The 19,493-nt window shown below is 31.2% G+C and overlaps 1 protein-coding gene across 4 annotated transcripts; it reads right to left on the bottom strand.

Annotated features, from left to right (window-relative positions):
* Window positions 1-438: 438 nt before the first annotated feature.
* On the bottom strand, window positions 439-17,073 carry LOC143054529 (RNA-binding protein 24-like). Of its 4 annotated transcripts, none has more exons than XR_012971716.1 (5): window positions 16,655-17,073; window positions 15,297-15,435; window positions 11,447-11,504; window positions 10,219-10,307; window positions 2,846-3,012 (listed from the first exon to the last, which is right to left on the bottom strand). XR_012971716.1 is itself a non-coding variant. In XM_076227551.1 (4 exons), the coding sequence occupies exons 1-4, from the start codon at window positions 16,826-16,828 to the stop codon at window positions 2,706-2,708; spliced, it is 678 nt and encodes a 225-aa protein (XP_076083666.1). In that variant the 5' UTR covers window positions 16,829-17,065; the 3' UTR covers window positions 439-2,705. The 4 variants fall into 4 exon arrangements, 2 of the variants coding, with proteins under 2 accessions (XP_076083666.1, XP_076083667.1); XR_012971717.1 differs by having other exon boundaries at window positions 15,324-15,435; window positions 16,655-17,068; XM_076227551.1 differs by lacking the exon at window positions 10,219-10,307 and having other exon boundaries at window positions 439-3,012; window positions 16,655-17,065.
* Between the last annotated feature and the right edge of the window lie 2,420 nt (window positions 17,074-19,493).

The raw sequence follows: 19,493 nt of genomic DNA, 5'->3' as shown, positions 1-19,493 counted from the left end.
GTAGTGAGGTCTGAGTATTCCACATATCCTCCATTTTGGATGACTTTGATGATAAGCAGCAACAACAGGGTTGTTACTGTGTTTAAGGTTTCGTTCGGTGCATATTTTGATTAAGTGTTATGTTTTATGGCAACATATATAATAAGTTTTATATGCCCCCCCCCCCCCTTATATAAAATTTGTTGTCGTTTCCTCCATTTTGAATGACTTTGAGATTATAAGCAGCAAAAATAGGGTTGTTTCTTAGTTTTTAGTTTCGATTGGTGCTTATTTTGATTTCATGTTATGGAAATGGCGCCATATCTATTATGTCTTTAGTTATATCTTTTTGATTGTGTTAAGCTCATCTCACTGGTTACTTAGAGCTGCCTTTTATACAACTTCCCATATTTAGGTTAACAGGATACACCATAATAAATATATAAACAAACAATAAAATCTATTTAAAATTTTTATTTATTTCTTTATGATTTTTAACATAGGTAAATTTATTTAAACATAATAAATTGTTTGTATTTTAACATAATGATTATGCTTGAATGCGGCTGTACACCGTCCTAATAATAAGACCACTATACTGATATGATATTCAATAATGCAGAGTTAGGCTAAGTTTACAAATTGAACGTTTCGTACAAAATACTATTCAATGTGATTCTTGTGCTTCAACTGTAAGAAAAAATATGAAACCATTTGTTGTAAAAAGTTAACAAAACAACTAAAAAATAATAAATTATAGTATAAGAATTTGATCAAGATTTTAATGCAAAATATGAAGTGTTGTTCTATACCCATATTCTTTAATGTTATTTTGATTTTTGAAACTGGCAAAAAAACCTGAGTATTTGAACAAAACGAAATTTAGACGCTTTGGAATGCATCGAAAATTAACCAAAATGTTTAGAAAAGTAACATAATTTAAGTTGTACGTTCCGAATACAAAAGATGGATTGAACTACACACTACTATGGAAATGGACGGGGAACTCATAAGGGGTAATGATTGTGAACCATTTCCCAGAAAATTTATTAGATAATTGATAATCTTCAATTCAATTTTATTCCAAATTCCAAACGTTCTTTTTGGTTTGTTATTTTTCATTCTTGTAAACAGTTTTAACTGTTAAAGCCAAAATATGTTTAAAATTTGTTCTCCAAAATTAAAAAATGCATAGATTTTCAACATTTACAAAGAGATATCATGCATGTACGAGATTCTAGTATACTATGAAATGATTGGACGACACCTTCACGACACATAATCACGTGACCTATTTGTCTACAATGAATGGCAAGCCATACAAATTCATTCGCATATAAATACATTCTGTAACAAACTGGTTCCCATACAATTAATATTTTCACGTACAATATCACCCATAGCTAACATCACAGATATTGTACTACTTCACATGCATAAATGACAAGTAATATGAACATGTATTCTGACGTCCGTATCGACCGAAAAGATGGAATACAAAAAACGAAACGAATTTATGAAATGGATTTCTTTTATTTCAAAAGATAATACTTTGGACTTCGTTAAGTTAAAATGAAGTGAATCTATAGCGATCCTCTGACTAAATAAATAAAATGATTAATGTTTAATGAGGTTCTAAACCTTTATCTAAAAGAGTAATATTGGAGTAACCTTGTTTTTATTAAGTGTAAGGTTTGTCAGGAAATTGGCGAACATTACTAGAACTACTTTGAATATTAGCACTTATAAATTCTATTAATTTCGGTTTGACTATTTTGATTTCCTAAGTCTAACATAGTCTACATTTCCTTAATTTCTAACAAATAACATTATCAACATTTAATATAATAATGGAGTATTTACAAATGGGCACTACTAGGGACCAACTCAAAATTATATTCGAATGCAACACTGTTTGTAACGCTCAATTTCATTGGATAACGCCACAATTTTCAGGGCATCAATCCCGCAATCTCCTGTGTCAAATAAATAAAAACAACATATTTTTACTGAATGCACTATAAAGAAAGAAAAATCGCCTTTTCACAGGACGGAATATTTTCTTATACTTTTAGTGTTTCACACTTTGAATTACTAAAAAATGAAGATAATAATTTTGAGGTGGTCCCTTTAATACATAATAAAACATTGTATAACAATATGTCCATGAGACTATGCTAACAATGTCCTCCGATCCAGCATAAAATGTCATGACAAACTATAAGTCACGTGAGACGTTAGCAAAATTTGTATGGTCCTCCCCATATTTGTCCTTTACAGTGTTCACGTGACCAAGATGATAAGGCAAGGCTGAGCACACTGGACGGAGTAACCATTATAACAACAATAAATAAATAATAATAACATTAAATATGTGAACTGTTAAATTGGACGATAAAATGCTAAGCTTATAATATTATAAACAATATATACCTATTTTTGTACATTAAATATTAACAATATTGACTTGTATGCCATTCTTCACTTTCATACATCCTTTACCCATAATGCAACAATCAAATATCCATCGAGCGTACATCAAAGTCAACAATATACATTTTCATACATTTAACATCTTTGATTCTTTCGTTATAACAGACGTTTTTTTGCATAGAGATCGAGATGATGTAATTTCTTCTCTTCGAAAATATTTTACAAAGTTTATAAATCGTCCGGTGACTGGGCGGAGTTTGATTTTATTAAAAGTATCTACTTATGTGACGTCATCATTGCATCCTGTCTGCTTGTATCTGTTGGGGTTGAAAGTGAATCGTTGGAGTTCCAGCTGCTATTTGCTGAGGCATGGCATAGGTATATGCGGCACCAGAGGGCGTTACGAATGCATTAGCAGATGTTCCGTATTGGTAAGCGGCTTCGTATGCATTGGCGGCAGCGAACTGAGCGGCATACGCTGAATAGTCAATATACTGTCCGGCAGCAGTTGGAGAAATAGCAGACGACAGACTTGACGCTAACATATTTGGTGTCGTTGCAGAGACGTAGGCAGTTGACGGATAGATATACTGTGGAACACTGAAAAATAAATAAACAACAATAAATCATCTTGTTCAGCTTAAAATCAATTTAAATAACAAATAGTGAGGGATAATAACTGTGAAAAAATTGGCGTTAATTGTATAATTTATAGCAAAAAATAGCTAATGGTATAATTTAAAGCTTTTTAAATTGTTGTAATTTTAATTACCCGTTTAACATAAATATTGTTAAAATGTAATGTTCAGACTAAACAATATTGACGATCTCTTATATTGACAGAGGTGTTAAACTGGCCTTGAATTTTAAATATATCGTCTTGTATCAAGTTAATGGATCACTGTCGCGATCCCTGGTGTGTTTTTTTTCTTCAAAAATTGACTTCGTGCTTGAAGAAAACTTGAAAAAAACTTTTGCAAATTAATTCAGATAATAAAATGACTTCGGAAATCTTATATTTCCATTCGACAACTTTAATGTCATACTCTATCTAATTTAGTGCAACTTTTATTTTACTTAATCTACACATAGTGGCACCACGCAATAGATGTTCATTTTAGACACCTATCACTTTTACCCCCTTTCTGAGATAATTTTGAAGAACGAAAATAGATAGGAGTGACACAGGGATGTTCAACACACAAACCTTTTTTGGTTATTGTGTCCCAACTTTCTATATTTCCTCCTTCTTTGGCCAGATCTTACTTAACCCCGTACATCCCAAATCCCTTTTATATATATATCTTACACCGTTATAAACCACGTCCCAACTTATTTTCCCACCAATATCCCACATTTTTAATTATTTTCCCTGTATATCATACATCCCGAATTAGTGTCCCTCTATCTCATATCCCTTTTTATTGTTATCGCCTTTATTCCACAAAAAACGACATTTCCAGTTTTTACCCCCTATATGTCACATTCAAGAAGCGTCTAACCCCTCAAAATAAAATGATTTTGAAGAAATGCAAGTTGTCCAAAAAGCATTCCTGTTTTAAATCCAATTCATAACGTAAGGACATTGATTAAAATATTTCTTTATTTAAATCAATATACAAGGTTAACAATATGACACTTTACTCTTTTTACACGAGAGGTTTTCTTCGATCAGACAGTATAATTATTTGGGCTAATTGTAAAAGTGCTCATTCACCCTCGTTTATTTAAAAAAAAAAAAATATTTTTGTCTGTTTTTTCAAATCAATAACTGTGTACTAAACACCTGATAATCATTCTGTTTAGTTTGGAATTTTACCCCTAAGAACACGCAATTAGGTTCAATACGGAATACTGGTTATTTAAAGAAAATACATCACATCCGGGGACTTTACCGTCCTCTCCTGTAGACCGATTGACCCAATGACATTTTTTGAGAATTATTTTCAAAATGGGAGAACTGTTTCTTCGTGCGACATTAAAATTGAAACTAAAGTGGTGAATTCCTATAACAGTTTATGAATAATCAAAATTTCTCTTGTCTCATTTCAGAAAACCATAGATTTAATTATAAATGCCATGCTGTATGTAAGGATATTGTACAACTATGTATATAAATATAGCCACTCCAACAAACTTTATAAATATATATGGTATAGAAAAGCGATAAAGAAAAAAGAACGGAGTGAATATACTAACATTTCGAAGCATAAAGAACACCAGAGAACCTCCATAACTCTATAGAAATCTAACCAAATACCATAAACAAACATGATACATATATATTGGACTTCCTCGTGCCCTTTGTTTCAGTGCAGACGACAATTTGAAAATATCAATTGAATTTTCAGTAGACAACATAAAAATGAACGATAAATCAATATTACATTGTAGGACAACAAATGGGCTGTATTTTAGACGTGTCATTTTAAAACCACTTGAAATCCGAAAATACGGAAATGCAATATATTATTTAAACCCGTGTAGGTTTGAATGCGATTTTCCGGAGGCTCAAATCCGAAAACAAAGCATATTTAACAACTATTCAAGATTTTATAGATGCTAGTTATTTAGTTTAAGTCTGTCTCATAGTATTAGAGAAAGGCGTATGTTCCCTAGTCAAAAAAAGGAAAATAATCTGCAAAAATATTAATTAATCGAATTCATGTTCATCTATTTGCGGCAGTGACAAATATTTCAATATTTTGAAAAGTAATCTTCATTTATATAATACACCTAAAATGGCGGATCCAGGGGCAGGTCAGGGTTTTTGAACCCCTTTTTTGACGTTCAATGCTTTTGAATGGTACATATGGTTGAAACCGGCCTTTTATCCTTGGTTGGAACCCCCTTTTAAAAATAACCGTATCCACCCCTGAACCTTTATATGAATTATAACTAATTGTATTTATTTCTGTGTCTCTAAATCTAAAATACTGCCGTTACATTGGAAATATAGTTAATTAAACCCGATTGTTTTCGAAACAGCTGTATTTTTTTTTCCTTAATTGAATCAACAGTCGGTCGAGTAGACTAGCATTAATGGCAAATTCTACAAGTGGTATTTGAATAATTCTTTTACTTCAAAGTTCATCATTAACATTATAAGATTGTGGGTTCAATTTAACATCTTTGTCTAATTCATTTATTGAAAATACGGCAGTTTCTATGTGGAGTAAAACGCAAAAGGGACCTCTGTTGAACAGTTCGTATTCACTTTATTGAAATCAAACTGTTTCGCGGATGTTAAAGATCCATTTCCGGTGCAACACGCGCGGCTGGACAGGTAATTAAATTTCTAGTAAGTTATGATGATTTGTGTTAAGGTATGCGAACAAAATTCTGTCTAATTGAGAAGATCCGATCGCATATGGCATTGATAGACTAGTATTCAACAAAAATGTCTTCCATCAAAAACTTTTAAAACATATTATTATGTTGGTTTGAAATAAAAGTAAAAATAAAACTACAAAGGTTCGGTTTATTGCAAGACCCCCAAAAACCACAATAACATGGCATTGAAAACCACAATAACATGGCATTGAACTGAAAATCAAGTTTCTATAGATTTATATTTTTTCCATCAAAAATAATGTTTTAAGTCCACAATTGGCGTATGTTCATGATAATGATAATTTTGTCTTTAACTGTCTCTCCCTTAATCACCGATAAATAAACCATCGGCGATGAAATTGAAAATTGGATATTACTGCTGCTTGAAAGGCCTAAAATGTTTATTACGTCAATAACGTGCATTCCCAGACATACATCAGGTAAAGCATTGGTTAGCATTAGCTTGCAATAGAAAGGTTCTTAATTTAACATATACTTACTAGTATATAAAAATAAGAAGATGTGATATGATTGACAATGAGACAACATCTATACAAGAGACCAAATCATGTAGATGTTCGCAATAGTTAGATGTAGATTTAAAAATTTAAAGGCACATGTTCAAGTAGAAGTTTAACCCAATGCACACTTCTTAAGGTACAAATTCTCAGTCCGTTAAAACAATTAAATCAGGTTACAGTGTATATTCTTCCATTGAGGTTTATTCACATAAAAATGAAAATAAGTATAAAGGTAGAAGAACTGCACTTTATACGTGTTTGGAAAAAAGGGGGTATACATAGTTAAAATTGAGAATGGAAATGGGGAATATGTCAAAGAGACAACAACCCGACAAAAGAGCAGACACCAGCCGAAGGCCACAAAGGGTCTTCAAACCAGCGAGAAGATCCCGCAATTTTTTGTCATAGAGCGAGACATCATGGACAATGTATCCTTACGCAACCCCACCTCATTTACCTTTCAACAAATAACAGTATGATACACGTAGGTGTTAAGATCGGGTCACCTATTCCTGTGATTAGTATGTTTTATACCACAAAGAGTCTTAAACAAAAACAGCTGATTGTGTTTATAAATTTTTAAATATCGTGATGAAAAACAAACAAAACCTTTTAAATGTTTCTTGCTCTGCTTAACTTCTTATACAAAAATCTTTTATTTTTATTATTTATTTAGTTCACAAATAGTATTGAAATAGAAATAAAAGCCTAGGTACACACACATATAGTTCAATAGTATGATTGAATGCATTGTAAATCTAATGTTTGTTGAGGGATTTTAGTCTGAGAATGTTTTATCTGTTTACATTTAAATCAGGAAAACTAAGATTTTAGACAAGTTCTCTCACACTTATCTAAGAGGTCATTTGACATGTTTACATCTTTTGAGGGATATTTCTGAAACGGTAGTGCATCGAAATGGCAAAATGGATCCCGATTTGATTTGTTTATTTCATCAAAAAAATAATACCATGTAAAAATCAACCTGGATTTGTCATTTATGAAAATGCTCCCTACGTTCGGTTCGTATAACATGTTTTTATCCGTTGCTTCTTCCATTCACATAGTTCCCGCAACGATCAAGTAAAGTGCAAACACGTTATACGTACTTCAATCACAATGAAGAATTTAAGAATGACCAAGTTTTTAAAAATTCAGAAAATCTATATCCAATACAGGTACCAAACTCCTCAGAACAAGGAAATGAAAAATAAAATCGCTTAGCACCATAAAAACAAGACTGATTAACATTCATAATTCCCCACATGAAAATAAGTCGAAACAGTTTCTTTAAAAATATATATATATAAACGGAAAGAATGCTTTGATTAACGATGCTATGTTTACATTCTATTATGGGATGAAATGAGCTCCAAAGTACGTCATAATAGTTATAAAATCAATGTTTTGAAATGAACACCAGAAGAGCTTCACGAGTTTGAATTATTAATATGAATGTTTCAATTTCGACCTCGAATCTGCATAGATTGATGCAAATATCAGATTCAAGCAACTTTCTTCAATATCCGAGGAATTAAAAAAAAAATGGCCATTCTAAGGTTCAAAGAGAGAAATATTTCATTATTTCATGAAATGTACCCCTTTTAATTTGTTCAGACTCCTGTTTTTAATGAAGCAATGTTTTTCTGGTAACTAGTTCCAACGTAAGTAAAAATTGCATAGTATCTACTTAAAATCCTCTAAACCGTGGTTAAGCAATGTAAAATATTTAATTGTGGTAAGCTGAAAATCATATCTATTATTAAAATTTAAAAAAAAAACCTTCTTTTTTTTTAATCCAAAAGGGTACTAAGAAACTAACTCTTATATATATATTGATTGTTGGTTGATTAACGTCCTGTGGCAAATATTTCATGCAAGTTCAGGACGAGAACAGTTAACAATAAATACGTATATATACACATATTATCGAAGTTGTGATGTACACAGATATATCTTGTAGATTTCTTTACGTCTATCCAAGAGAGAAAATTTAACTTTTTAATTAGCTTGTGCGTGGAAGATTTGAGAACTGGGTGTTGAAATTCTTCATTACAAGATGAAATAGTGTAATTATAATGCCTGCCTTCGGCTTACAACAAATTCTTGACAATTTACAACATAAATAGAAGAAACAGTTGCAGGAAATGTCTAAACTTCCGTTATTACACTAAATCCAAAAATACCGTCAATTAAAATTCAGACTGAATAAAGTTGAAAATTTGAGCCAAGGACCTGACAGCATTTTTATCCTATGGAAAGAACAACGAAATACCCGTTGTTATGTTATTTCGGAAACATCGCGTTAAATGACGAGAGCTGAAGCGAGAATATGTTGAACATAACCAAACGGGTCGGTTGGAAATGTTTACGTTTTATTATTTTTTTATACTTAACTTAACAATATTTAACCTCGCTCAATGGTTCATTTAAACTGATTGTAACAAGATGAACAAAACCAATTTCTAGCGCCAAAAAGAGAATTTGACACAACTAATGACGCATTGCAATACTAAACTTATTGCTTACTGTGAGCAAATAACAGGAAGTTGAACAAAATGGCGCGTTTACATTTACTCGCTAAATGTTCGGCTACCAGTGGTTTATGTTTACATACTTAACTTAAACAAACTTGACAAACTTTCATCTGACAATAGATGTTAATCAGTATGTTCGACAGTTTAAATCGATAATATTTAAATACATGATAGCATTTATCGCGGAAACGTCTGGGTCTACCTAAAACGAGGTCTACAAATCACATTTTCTGACAACGAAAGAATTTTACCAACCTTTATCGCTTGCTTAAGTTTTGTTTAAAATGAATGCATTGCATTTGAAAAGCGAAGATCTATTAAAAGTGGAAATCATTGATAAGATATTGAATGATATATTCTACAATTAAGAAGATTGTGACCTGTCCAAGTATAAAATAAAATGTGATAAATTAAGGAATGTGTCCCTGACTATATATATTTCAGTCCAACAAAAATTTCTTGTTTTTGAAAAGTTTTGGAGTCAATAACGGTTGACTAGTAAAATCATTGATTTTGTTACGTTTTTTTGTATATATTCTTTCGCAGATAATAAAACCCTTAAATAAAATTCAATGTTAGCAAACTAATTGAACGTCAAATTGCATGTATATCATTCAAAGACTTCTTTCTGTCTTTAAAATCATTTAACATGTTGGCACGCGCGGGGTTTTAACGTGTTTTGATGAAATTGATTAGAGCCTCTTCATCAGTTAAAAAAGAAATAATTTTTAATTTATAGTCGCTTTTAATCAAGCATGAAACATTTCTTGTAAAAATATTTATTCTTCTTCCTGGAGAGTGAAAGCTGCACATTTTAACAATAATGCACGGCACGTGGCTTCTATCCATTTTTATGTCTTGTTGTAAAACAAAGTCGTTATCTATATTCCAGCTGTTTTGATGGGGTCGTAAATTATTTTTATTTTTATGCTGTATATACCCCTCTCTGATTAGTGAAGGACATATTTCTGGTTTTGATCCAGTCTGCAAGTGCAGTTAATATTGAAAGTAATGTTAGTGTCAGAGGTTGTCATTTTCTCCCAAAATAATAATGCCCATGTGACCAAAAATCACGTGATGTATTAGTCTAAAAGTTGTCGTCTGGAAGACATTTGAATAACAGTGCAAAAAATCACCACCGCAATCACTATCAATGACACACAAAGGGGAAATAAAAATTATAAAATATAAACTAAAAATAAAAAACAACACGTGTTTTGTGATTTTCAAAATTTAAATAGGAATACTGCAAACTGTCATTTTACCACGTTTGAAAATTCACATCACGCCAAAAGACCATGTCATGAATTATACAGAAGGATTTCACACGAAATCAAGCAAAACAGAAACGGAAGTTTGAAAACAAATTACCAAAAAACTACACATCAAGCATTCAAACTGCCAATCAGATTCACCGTTATATATTGGCTTTATCCTGATAATCTAAATTCCGGATCCAATCCGGACTTATTTCTGTATCAAGTTGCCCTCTATGTGCTATATGCTGATAATAAAAATGAATATTTGATGGATATTTTTTTTCAGACGATAACACGAATATCATGGCATATATTTCAACATACAGCAGCTTTCATTGATTTAGCATGAAATTTGTTTTGCGATTTGTATCTATGTAAAATGGGTGGTCGAATCTATAACATGTTAAGATGCATAAACTAGACTTTGTTCATTTTGAATGGGATACGTAAACAGATATATGTATCAAAGCTGAATTAGTAGTTCGTTTAATTAATTAATTAATGCATTACTAATGAGTTTTGACAAACACGTTCAAAGTTTGAAAACACTTATTGAATAGGCTTGGAAAATATAAATTCTAGTTCACGAACCCATTCTGGATTAATGTTTCGGTAAAATTTATCACAATTTCCAAAACCCTTTGTTTCTATGTATGACGAACCTATTTCCGGACTGGAAATGTTTTTTGCAAAGTTTGTGACCTTGTTCTTATTAAAAGGGACAGTCTATAACAATTACATAATTTTGATACTAAACTCATGGGTGTATAAATTGAAAAATACATTTACATTTACACATATACTCGTTAATTAAAAATAAAGCATATTTGTGTTTCCTGCCTCTTGCCTTTCCTAAATTATAATGCCTCACTTTAACACATTTGGTTAAGGTCAGTTAAAAGTCCAGAACATTACACTATTAAGTCATAGATCATTTATCCTACCAACAAAACCTACTTTCTTGTCAAGATTCAAGAAACAAGGATTTTTTTGTTTGGCCTTAATAACAATTTAGCTGTGATATTTGACAGTTAAGATTGCTACCAACTACCTATCGTCAGACCGTACAATAACAAGAATCTGATCCAACCCTAGACTTGCTACATGTCCGTTCCTAATTATGTTATTTTTTGTCAATTTTGTCCCTTTAACAATTTTACTGCTATAACTGGAAGAATACCATTATACTGATATCTGCAGGATGAAGTCTTGCTCCAAGGGCATTCAGTCGACTGGTAGTTATCAGTAAACATATAAATTAGTAAAAAGAAATAAAAGAAAAGGAATTGTAGCAAGTCTAATCCAACCCCTAACTCCCTTTGTCTGATCCAATCCCCCCAAACTCCCCATTTATTCTTATCAAGTATGTATATATTTTACTTACCCAGCATATGTCATTGGTACTGCTGTCGGTAACCCTGTTTTAATAGCAATTGGAATACCTGGAAAAATAACATGATTATTTGAGCTATAGGTATTAAATGTGAAGAATTATACAGTCATCATAACTTTCCAGTAAGTCTTACTAAGTCTTACTATAGGTTGTTTGGTGTGTGATAATTTGGATCTAAGACGAATTATCCAGTCGTAAAGGGGATACATTGGTTTCCGAGTATTCAACCCCTAATATTCGTCCCCTTTTTAACTTGAAAAAATACCCCTCAGAATAACAAAAGGTGTATAGCAAACGTACATTCAAAACTGGTTGACGATACCAGGTTAATATATTTTGTGTTGCATTAGGTTAAGCATTCGCCTTTTTGTTATAAATGGATTCACAACATATTGCCTAAAGTCATGAAAGTGTCATTTCAAAACATTTATAATGGTAATGAAAAATTATATTTTAAAATAAGAAACTCGTTCTGTTACAGAATCATAAACAGTATTTAAAAATATATTAAAAAAAAGATTTACATTTTTTTTTTTTCAGAATAAGGAATTGGACTATATCACGTGGATAGTTATAGTGGCATCGCTGTGTATGTAAACAGAATCACTCAAGTTGTTACGGTTATGAGACATTTCATGGAGTATGAATTCAATATACATTCTTTAAAACCATCAGTGCAGACGCGGATTCAATTGAATTACAACTGATTACTAATTAACCGGGTCAGGAGAAACAGTTCCGCACAAATTTAATAAAGTCAATAAACACTTTTTCTATTTAAATGTTTGTATATTTTAAATTTTTCATTGACATATAATGTTATAAAATGTCTCCTATTGTAATGGCGTTATAAACAATTAGTCCTACTCAGAACAGAAAATCTATCCCGCATGCAAAGACTTGTTGGCAATACCACTAACTAACAGATCGAACAGTCCTTATAAAAGATCCATGCCACGCAGCGATGATTTTTAAATTTTAAAAGCTGATTAAATTATTGATGTCAAAACCCTTTTGTTAAATCTAAAGCCTTTTATTCTATTGTGTGGAAAACAATCAAATGTTTTAAATTGTAGATCGCACTAAGATTTGAGAGCTTACCTTTAAAAATCCCATATTAAAAGCCAGTGCTATTGTGTTTGATTCGTATTAATTTACAAACATAGTCAGGGATTTAAGTATGAATTAAAGGGATTATTATAATTAAAAAGTAGCAAACCGACTAAATATGACGTTGGAACCATATGAAACATTTCACTTTATTAAACACTACCAAAAGTAATTCATAACTGACCCTAAGTTGAACCATTTGTGTATTAAAATATTAATACTTTAAGTCGAATTTGCGGGCAGATTTGTTTTAAAAGAAGAGGGGAACAAAGACAAAAGTCCAACATGAAACGATGTCTTTAGTGCGGAATTACGTTGTTGGTTTCTTTTAGAGGTTTTGCAATGTTGCCAATCCTACCAGATTTGTCGTTTGTTCTACATTCGACTAGTCTGACAAAACGGTCGACTATCAGTCTGCCAGATCCAACACTATGCAATGACGTTTAACAAGAGCTTGTGAACCTTAAGACCATTCAAATTTAAGCTTAATTTGGGTTAGTTTTAGAGTAATCCTGTTCATGACATTTCAGAACGAAAGTTGTACCTACCCATAGAAGAAGCATACGCCTTTTCAGACTAATCTATTAAATTTGATTTTGAAATTAACGACTTGTAGTTATACCCATTGGAAACCTCAAATCTTCAAAAACCTCTTGAAATTTGCAATAAACATTTAATTTAACAGCCCCTGTGTTAGAATTAGTATGTTATCTACACAAATTCAATGTCTATTTCTATACTACTTGAAATTCTAACCAAGACTTTTACGAGAGTATGTCTTCTATACATAATTAAGAAAGTATTCGCAGATTTAGGATATTTATTCATTGAAAGTGGTAATTTTTTTTAGAAAAAGGATACGAAAGTAAAGCTTATAAATGTATAGATATACCACATAATGTAAAACAAGGCTTATTCGTGTTCTTGACCAAGAAACACTAATGGATACATGTAAACCGTATATTGAGGTTTGTCCTAGGTGGTCATCTTTTTCTAATTTCGTCTCAACTCTCAGTGTGAACTTGTTCACATGTGTGAAAAATCTAAAAAAATTTAAAGTATATGAGTTGCTTTGAAAAAAGTGTCGGCATCCAAATTTCGAAAATGTGCAATTCTTTGACATCGAGAAATTTTTAAGAACGTAGTTCAATGAATTGTTTTTCCTACCAAAAATCAAGATAGTTTGACTGATTAGCTTCCCCCAAAGCAAGCATCAGTCATTTCTTATTCTTACTAGGTTTTTCATAAATGATTATCAACAACGATATGACATGTCAACTAAAGAATTGGAACGAAAAGATCTTTTCTCTTCGGAACACTACTAGTACTATTCCACCGGTTCCATGATTACATGTAACAATTGCAGTTCTGAGTTGACAAAATCAGCAAGTGCCTGCTGTTTAATAAATGGAATTTAAGGTTTGTAGGCAGTACGCCTTGTTTCGCACCAGATTCCTCCTCCTTCAAAATAGATAATTACATGCCTTATCTACCACATTATCAAACTGAAGGAATTTTTAATTATTTGATTATAAACAGGTGTAAATATTCAAAAGTGAAACTTCTCTTTCCATCGGAACTCCTTGTCTTACTTCCGATATTGTACACAATCTAGTGCACTTCTCGTATTGATTAAGACAACTTGTATAAGTTTGATTTCTAAAACATCAATACTTCAGCTTTCTTTTGAACAATTATAAAATATACATTGATAATACTTCAGTATGTCAAGATCATTTTTTCTTTCTTTTAAAGACGGTAATAAAAAGGAAGACCCCCATTTTGTTTTCTTTAAGACAGCAATAAAAAGGAAGATCCCTATTGATCCCCTGCTATATAATTAGGCTTGTGTCTTTTGTATGAAATAAATTACTAAAACATATGTTGATAGCGATGCTAGCTATTAGTTTTGAATCTGAACTCTACATGAAGATTTTACCATATCAACAAAATGGCGTAAAGCTCGCCACATCTTGAATAAATCGACATTTATCGTCTGATTGAAAAGTGAAATGTACAACGCTAAGTCTTCTGCGCATTCCACAGTACAGGCAATTTTTGATTTGCACTCCAAAATTAATAAATACAATTTTTGGGTTGATTAGTAATGTAATACCGACACGGTCGTCTGATATTTTTGCATGTAATTAGGGGTTAAATTTAATCAGCCTTGTTTGTTCTTAATTAGAAAATCATGTTTGGAACTAGCTTAAGGCGAAGGAAAAGAGTAAAAGTGTTAGCCGGCGTTGAAGTGTACAGAATGTTTGTTAGTATAAGTTTCAATATTGTTGATAAATACTTTCCTACATTTCAAAGATGACATGTTTGCAACTTTCCTTTCTGTTAACGTCAATTTCCTAAACACTAAAGGTTTTGTTTATAAACCGCAAGACTAGGGTCAACTTCTCTAGATCTTTGCTACTTTTACTTCCGGAATATATACCACTACTTAATCTCATATCTTGGGAACACAATACAAATGAAACTATATGCATAACATTTTCTTTAAAAGGCACACGCCACTGTTTTTAAGAATTTGAAAATAATTATGATGCTCTCGACCACACAAAAAAAATCTCAATTTACTAAAGTTAACCCCTCACAAAATATGTGACTGTGCATATGTTTACTTGAGCTTAATCATTATGAACCCAAGATTTGAAATTGTTTTAGATATAACACAAAACATGTTGCAGAAACAAAATACATCTTAAAAATGAAAGAAGGTTACCAGATAGTGAGAGACCAGTTGCTATACCTCTTGGTTTGGCACCCAAATACGCCAAATTGACATTAGCTTTCCTTCCATCTATGATCGGATTTGGTTCTTTGCAGGCACGTTCTGCACCATCTTTATTCGACATCGTTACCTGCAATAATTATTATATGTGTCATAATATGAGAGGTTCGTCGAGGGGTTTGTCATAAAGCTGTAGTATTTTCTGGGGTTCAATAAAGAGACCAAAGTGAGAGGTTCATTGAGAGGTTTGTCATTCAGGGGTTCAATGAAGGGTTAGAGTTCTCAATGTTATTAAAGAGACCAAAAATTTCCAAACCAAGGTCTTTTGTGACCTGTTTCTGAGTCATGTTTATTTTGTTAAGAAAGTTATCAAGATATCTTTAATATGTATAACAAAGCATAAAATATTAAATAGAGCTGAAAATCTTTAGTTTGACTGTGTACGTATACACTATAGTTAGAATGTATGTATACACGCACTTTAATTATTCACATGAATGTTTTTTTAAATGACTCTATCACTAAATGTTGTATGAGCTCACATTTCTTCTTACATAATGTATAATAAAACTTTATTCTTCAATACCATATGAAAAACGTGGCCTCCAAATAAATCTCTTTGCAAGTTAAAAGGCCCTCTCTTCAGTTATAGTAATCTTGATACGGGTATTTGTATGTACCGTACTTAAAAGAGTATAAAATACAAAATAGTTTTAAATCATACTGCCTCGTAAATCAACGTACTTTATCTTATCTTTCACTACGATCGAATGTAACAACGTGTTGATGGCTTATAAAAATCAAATTTATTTGTCTTAAATTATTAAACGAGAAGACGATTAAAAGGGAGAGCAGAGTATACATATGTTTAAATGGTCATATTTTATGTCTTGAAAGATGAGCTACATGTACATGTAGAAGCTACCGTTTACGATTGTATTATTGTGTATGTAAGTATAGACTTTAGAAACTGGGGTAAAACACGTAATATCAAATTATGGAAGTTAGAAGAGAATAATATAAAAGTTCTTAAAAATGCATACTTGAAAAATGAGCTACATGTATAGGCTACTGTATACGATTGTACTACTGTGTGTTCAAATATAGACGTTAGAAATTGTGGTTAAACATACGTTATATCAAATTTTAGAAGTTAAAAGAGAATAATGTAATAGTTCTGATAAGATTAGCTACATGTATTAGCTACCGTTCTTATAAGTTGAGCTACATTTATAAGCTACCGTATAGGAATGTATGTATAGACCTTAAAAAGCGGCTTAAGCGTATATTATATCAAATTTGGAAGTTAAAAGTGAATAATATATTAGTTCTAAAAGATGTATACTTACAAAGCCATAGCCTCTGCTTTTCCCTGTTTGTCTGTCTGTTATCACAACCGCTTCTTCTATATCACCAAATTTATCAAAAAATTCTCGTAAAGATTTGTCCGTTGTATGGTACGGTAAGCCACCAACAAATATTTTTGTTAGAGTAGTGTCTTTCTGTGTAATTGTAGATGCCATTTCTTCAATTTTGAGAGAATAAATAAATAAATTAAAGCACTAAAACAATAAGTTATCAATAACACAATAAATTAGTATCACTGAGTATGTAAAATATCCCAAGTTACAAGTCTACTGATATAACTTTATCTATCCTATGTGGAAATCACGACTAATATTTTTTTACTGTGTTTTTAAATCTATTCTACAGTAGACTTATTCCACGTTTTCATTATTTGGCACACAAACTAGTTATCGGTAAAAACCGTTATTGTGATATGGGATATATGAGAATATAAGCTCCGCCCATTTGAATATCAAATAGACCACGTGTTTGACTCCGCCCACAATACCTCCTCTAAGCATATACAAAAAATGTATATCAATTTACCAATATTTATCAGATTTTTTCACGCTTTATATTATACATTTTAAAGTTTAAAGTTTTATTTAGGCAGTTAAATTTTTATGGTCTTTTTTAAAATGCACAGTTCTTTGATACAAGTCATGGTATCTTAACTGGAGACAATAATGCAAAACAATTTATTGTACCGTTACAAAATTTTATCAGTTACCTGTATTTTTTCATTTAAATGAACACGTTTTGGCATGTCTCCAATTTGACATTAAAGGTCTATCAAAATATTGGTTTTAACCTGTCAAATTCAATCAAAATTATTTTATTGCTATTTACCTTTCTTTTATATAGAGAAGAAATTTAAATTTCCAGAGTAACAAAATCGACCAAAACCTAAAGGTTGTTCAATGTTAAACTTCGTTTAAAACGAATAAAATTTAGAATTGTGCAACAATTTTCAGCATGGGATAAACTGCTAATTCTCATTTGCATAATGCTTTATATGCTAATTAATTGATTGACATTGCGATGGATACCGAAAATCAACGTCATTCGGGATGCCTCATGCGTAGAACAAAATGGCACCCCAACGAAGTCGGGATTGTCTGTTTTTAGTGGATTATTTCGTTGTATTTTTTCGTTTTCTCTATCTTTACAAGGGATAAATCTCTATATTTGAAGGTGAGAAGCAGCGTGGATTTGAATTTGCTGTGAACTTTTTCAGTATATATATTCTCTTTGAAAAAAAAAACACTAACCTAATTCTCTTTCCTTTATTTCTTTTCCTTTTATTTTAGATGTTCAATAAAGAGTTTTCTTCAAATAAATTCTGTCTTTTGTGTGTGTTTTTTGTCTTGTTGTTTCAAACCTTGTTTTTAGTGTTTCTTGTGTGTTTGTTTTGTATTTTTCTTTCATTCAAAATGGTAGCCTATGTCCGAGGTATTTTTCCATTAGACACGCATAATAAATAAAAGAAAGAAAACAAATATATATTTTAGAGCTGCCAGCTTGCTTTACATTAAAAGGTCATGGTTTTTGTTTGTGCTTTACATTAAAAGGTCATGGTTTGTGTTTGTGTGCGGTTTTGTAAAGGTTTTTGTGTGTGCTGTGTTAGTGTTGTCAAATGTTGTACGATTCGTACTCCATTTTTCTTGATATGCCATTTACAATCAAAGCCATAATAAAAACAAAATAATTGCAATAAAAAAATGATTCTACTTGACGAAGGAATACTATATCAAACAAGCCCCAAAAAATATATAAAACATGTCGAGAATAAAATACCAAACAAAATACAACACAAAAAGAAGGCTAATCAACATGTCATTTTCATACACAAATTCATTTCATCCTCCTGCTCATGGGTCACTGAAATCGTAAAAAACTGAATTCAACGGTATGATCTGGTTAAAATGAAAAGAAAAACGACAGCAACCAAAAACCAAAAAACAAACCTAAATAAATGTTCAGTTTTCTCATTAGAGATTAAACAAATGGTGTACATATTTATTATTTTGCTCGTAGACGCACATAGTTTTCTATTAATTATTCATTACTTCTTAGCTTCAATCATACAGAAAACTATGCCTTTTCGTGCATTTATAGAGTAGACATTTTGTGTCATCTAAGAGTTACAAAGCTAAGTATAGAAGATTATAAATATACAACTGGTTAAAGGGGTTAAAATCTGGACGTTTTGTAATATTATGAATACACATATGACCAAACAAATTCTTTATCATGATTATTACACAAAGTTCGTCATTTTAATGTGGTTTTATCTTTTTCACAGAAATAAAAGAGGTAGTCGTTTAAATAATTTGTGGAACTCAATTCAAGTATGAAATTCGATTTAGTAAACTTTAAATAAAACGTTTTCGGCGATTGCCATTGTTGTCTTTAAAAGAACCAACGACAATTGAAATAGATATAAAATCAGTTATCAATTTTTCTTTCTATTATTTCAATGTTTGTAATTTTTGAAATTGGTGTATAAATTTATTTATTTAATTTATATATTTACATGACCATTGAAGCATGAAGTTCATTCTGTATTTCAAAACAAATCCAAACTGAAGAAACTAATGAATTATCTTGAAATAAAATATTTGAAAATGAAATAAACATCCTAATTCACAACATTAATTGTTTTAATCAGAATTGCCTAACGTGGAGTTTAATAGAATACAATGTACTTCTATTATTTTTTTTCCTTTAAAATATTTGGTAAATAAAGTCAAACAATCATCGGGGAAAGGTTTTATTTTTGAATTAATAGTTCATGTATTTTTTTCATCACTCTTATTTGTTGAATGAATTTTGTCACTA

Source organism: Mytilus galloprovincialis, chromosome 12 (assembly GCF_965363235.1).
Source record: "Mytilus galloprovincialis chromosome 12, xbMytGall1.hap1.1, whole genome shotgun sequence".
NCBI classification, from domain to species: domain Eukaryota; kingdom Metazoa; phylum Mollusca; class Bivalvia; order Mytilida; family Mytilidae; genus Mytilus; species Mytilus galloprovincialis.
This window is presented reverse-complemented; position numbering and strand designations above follow the sequence as displayed.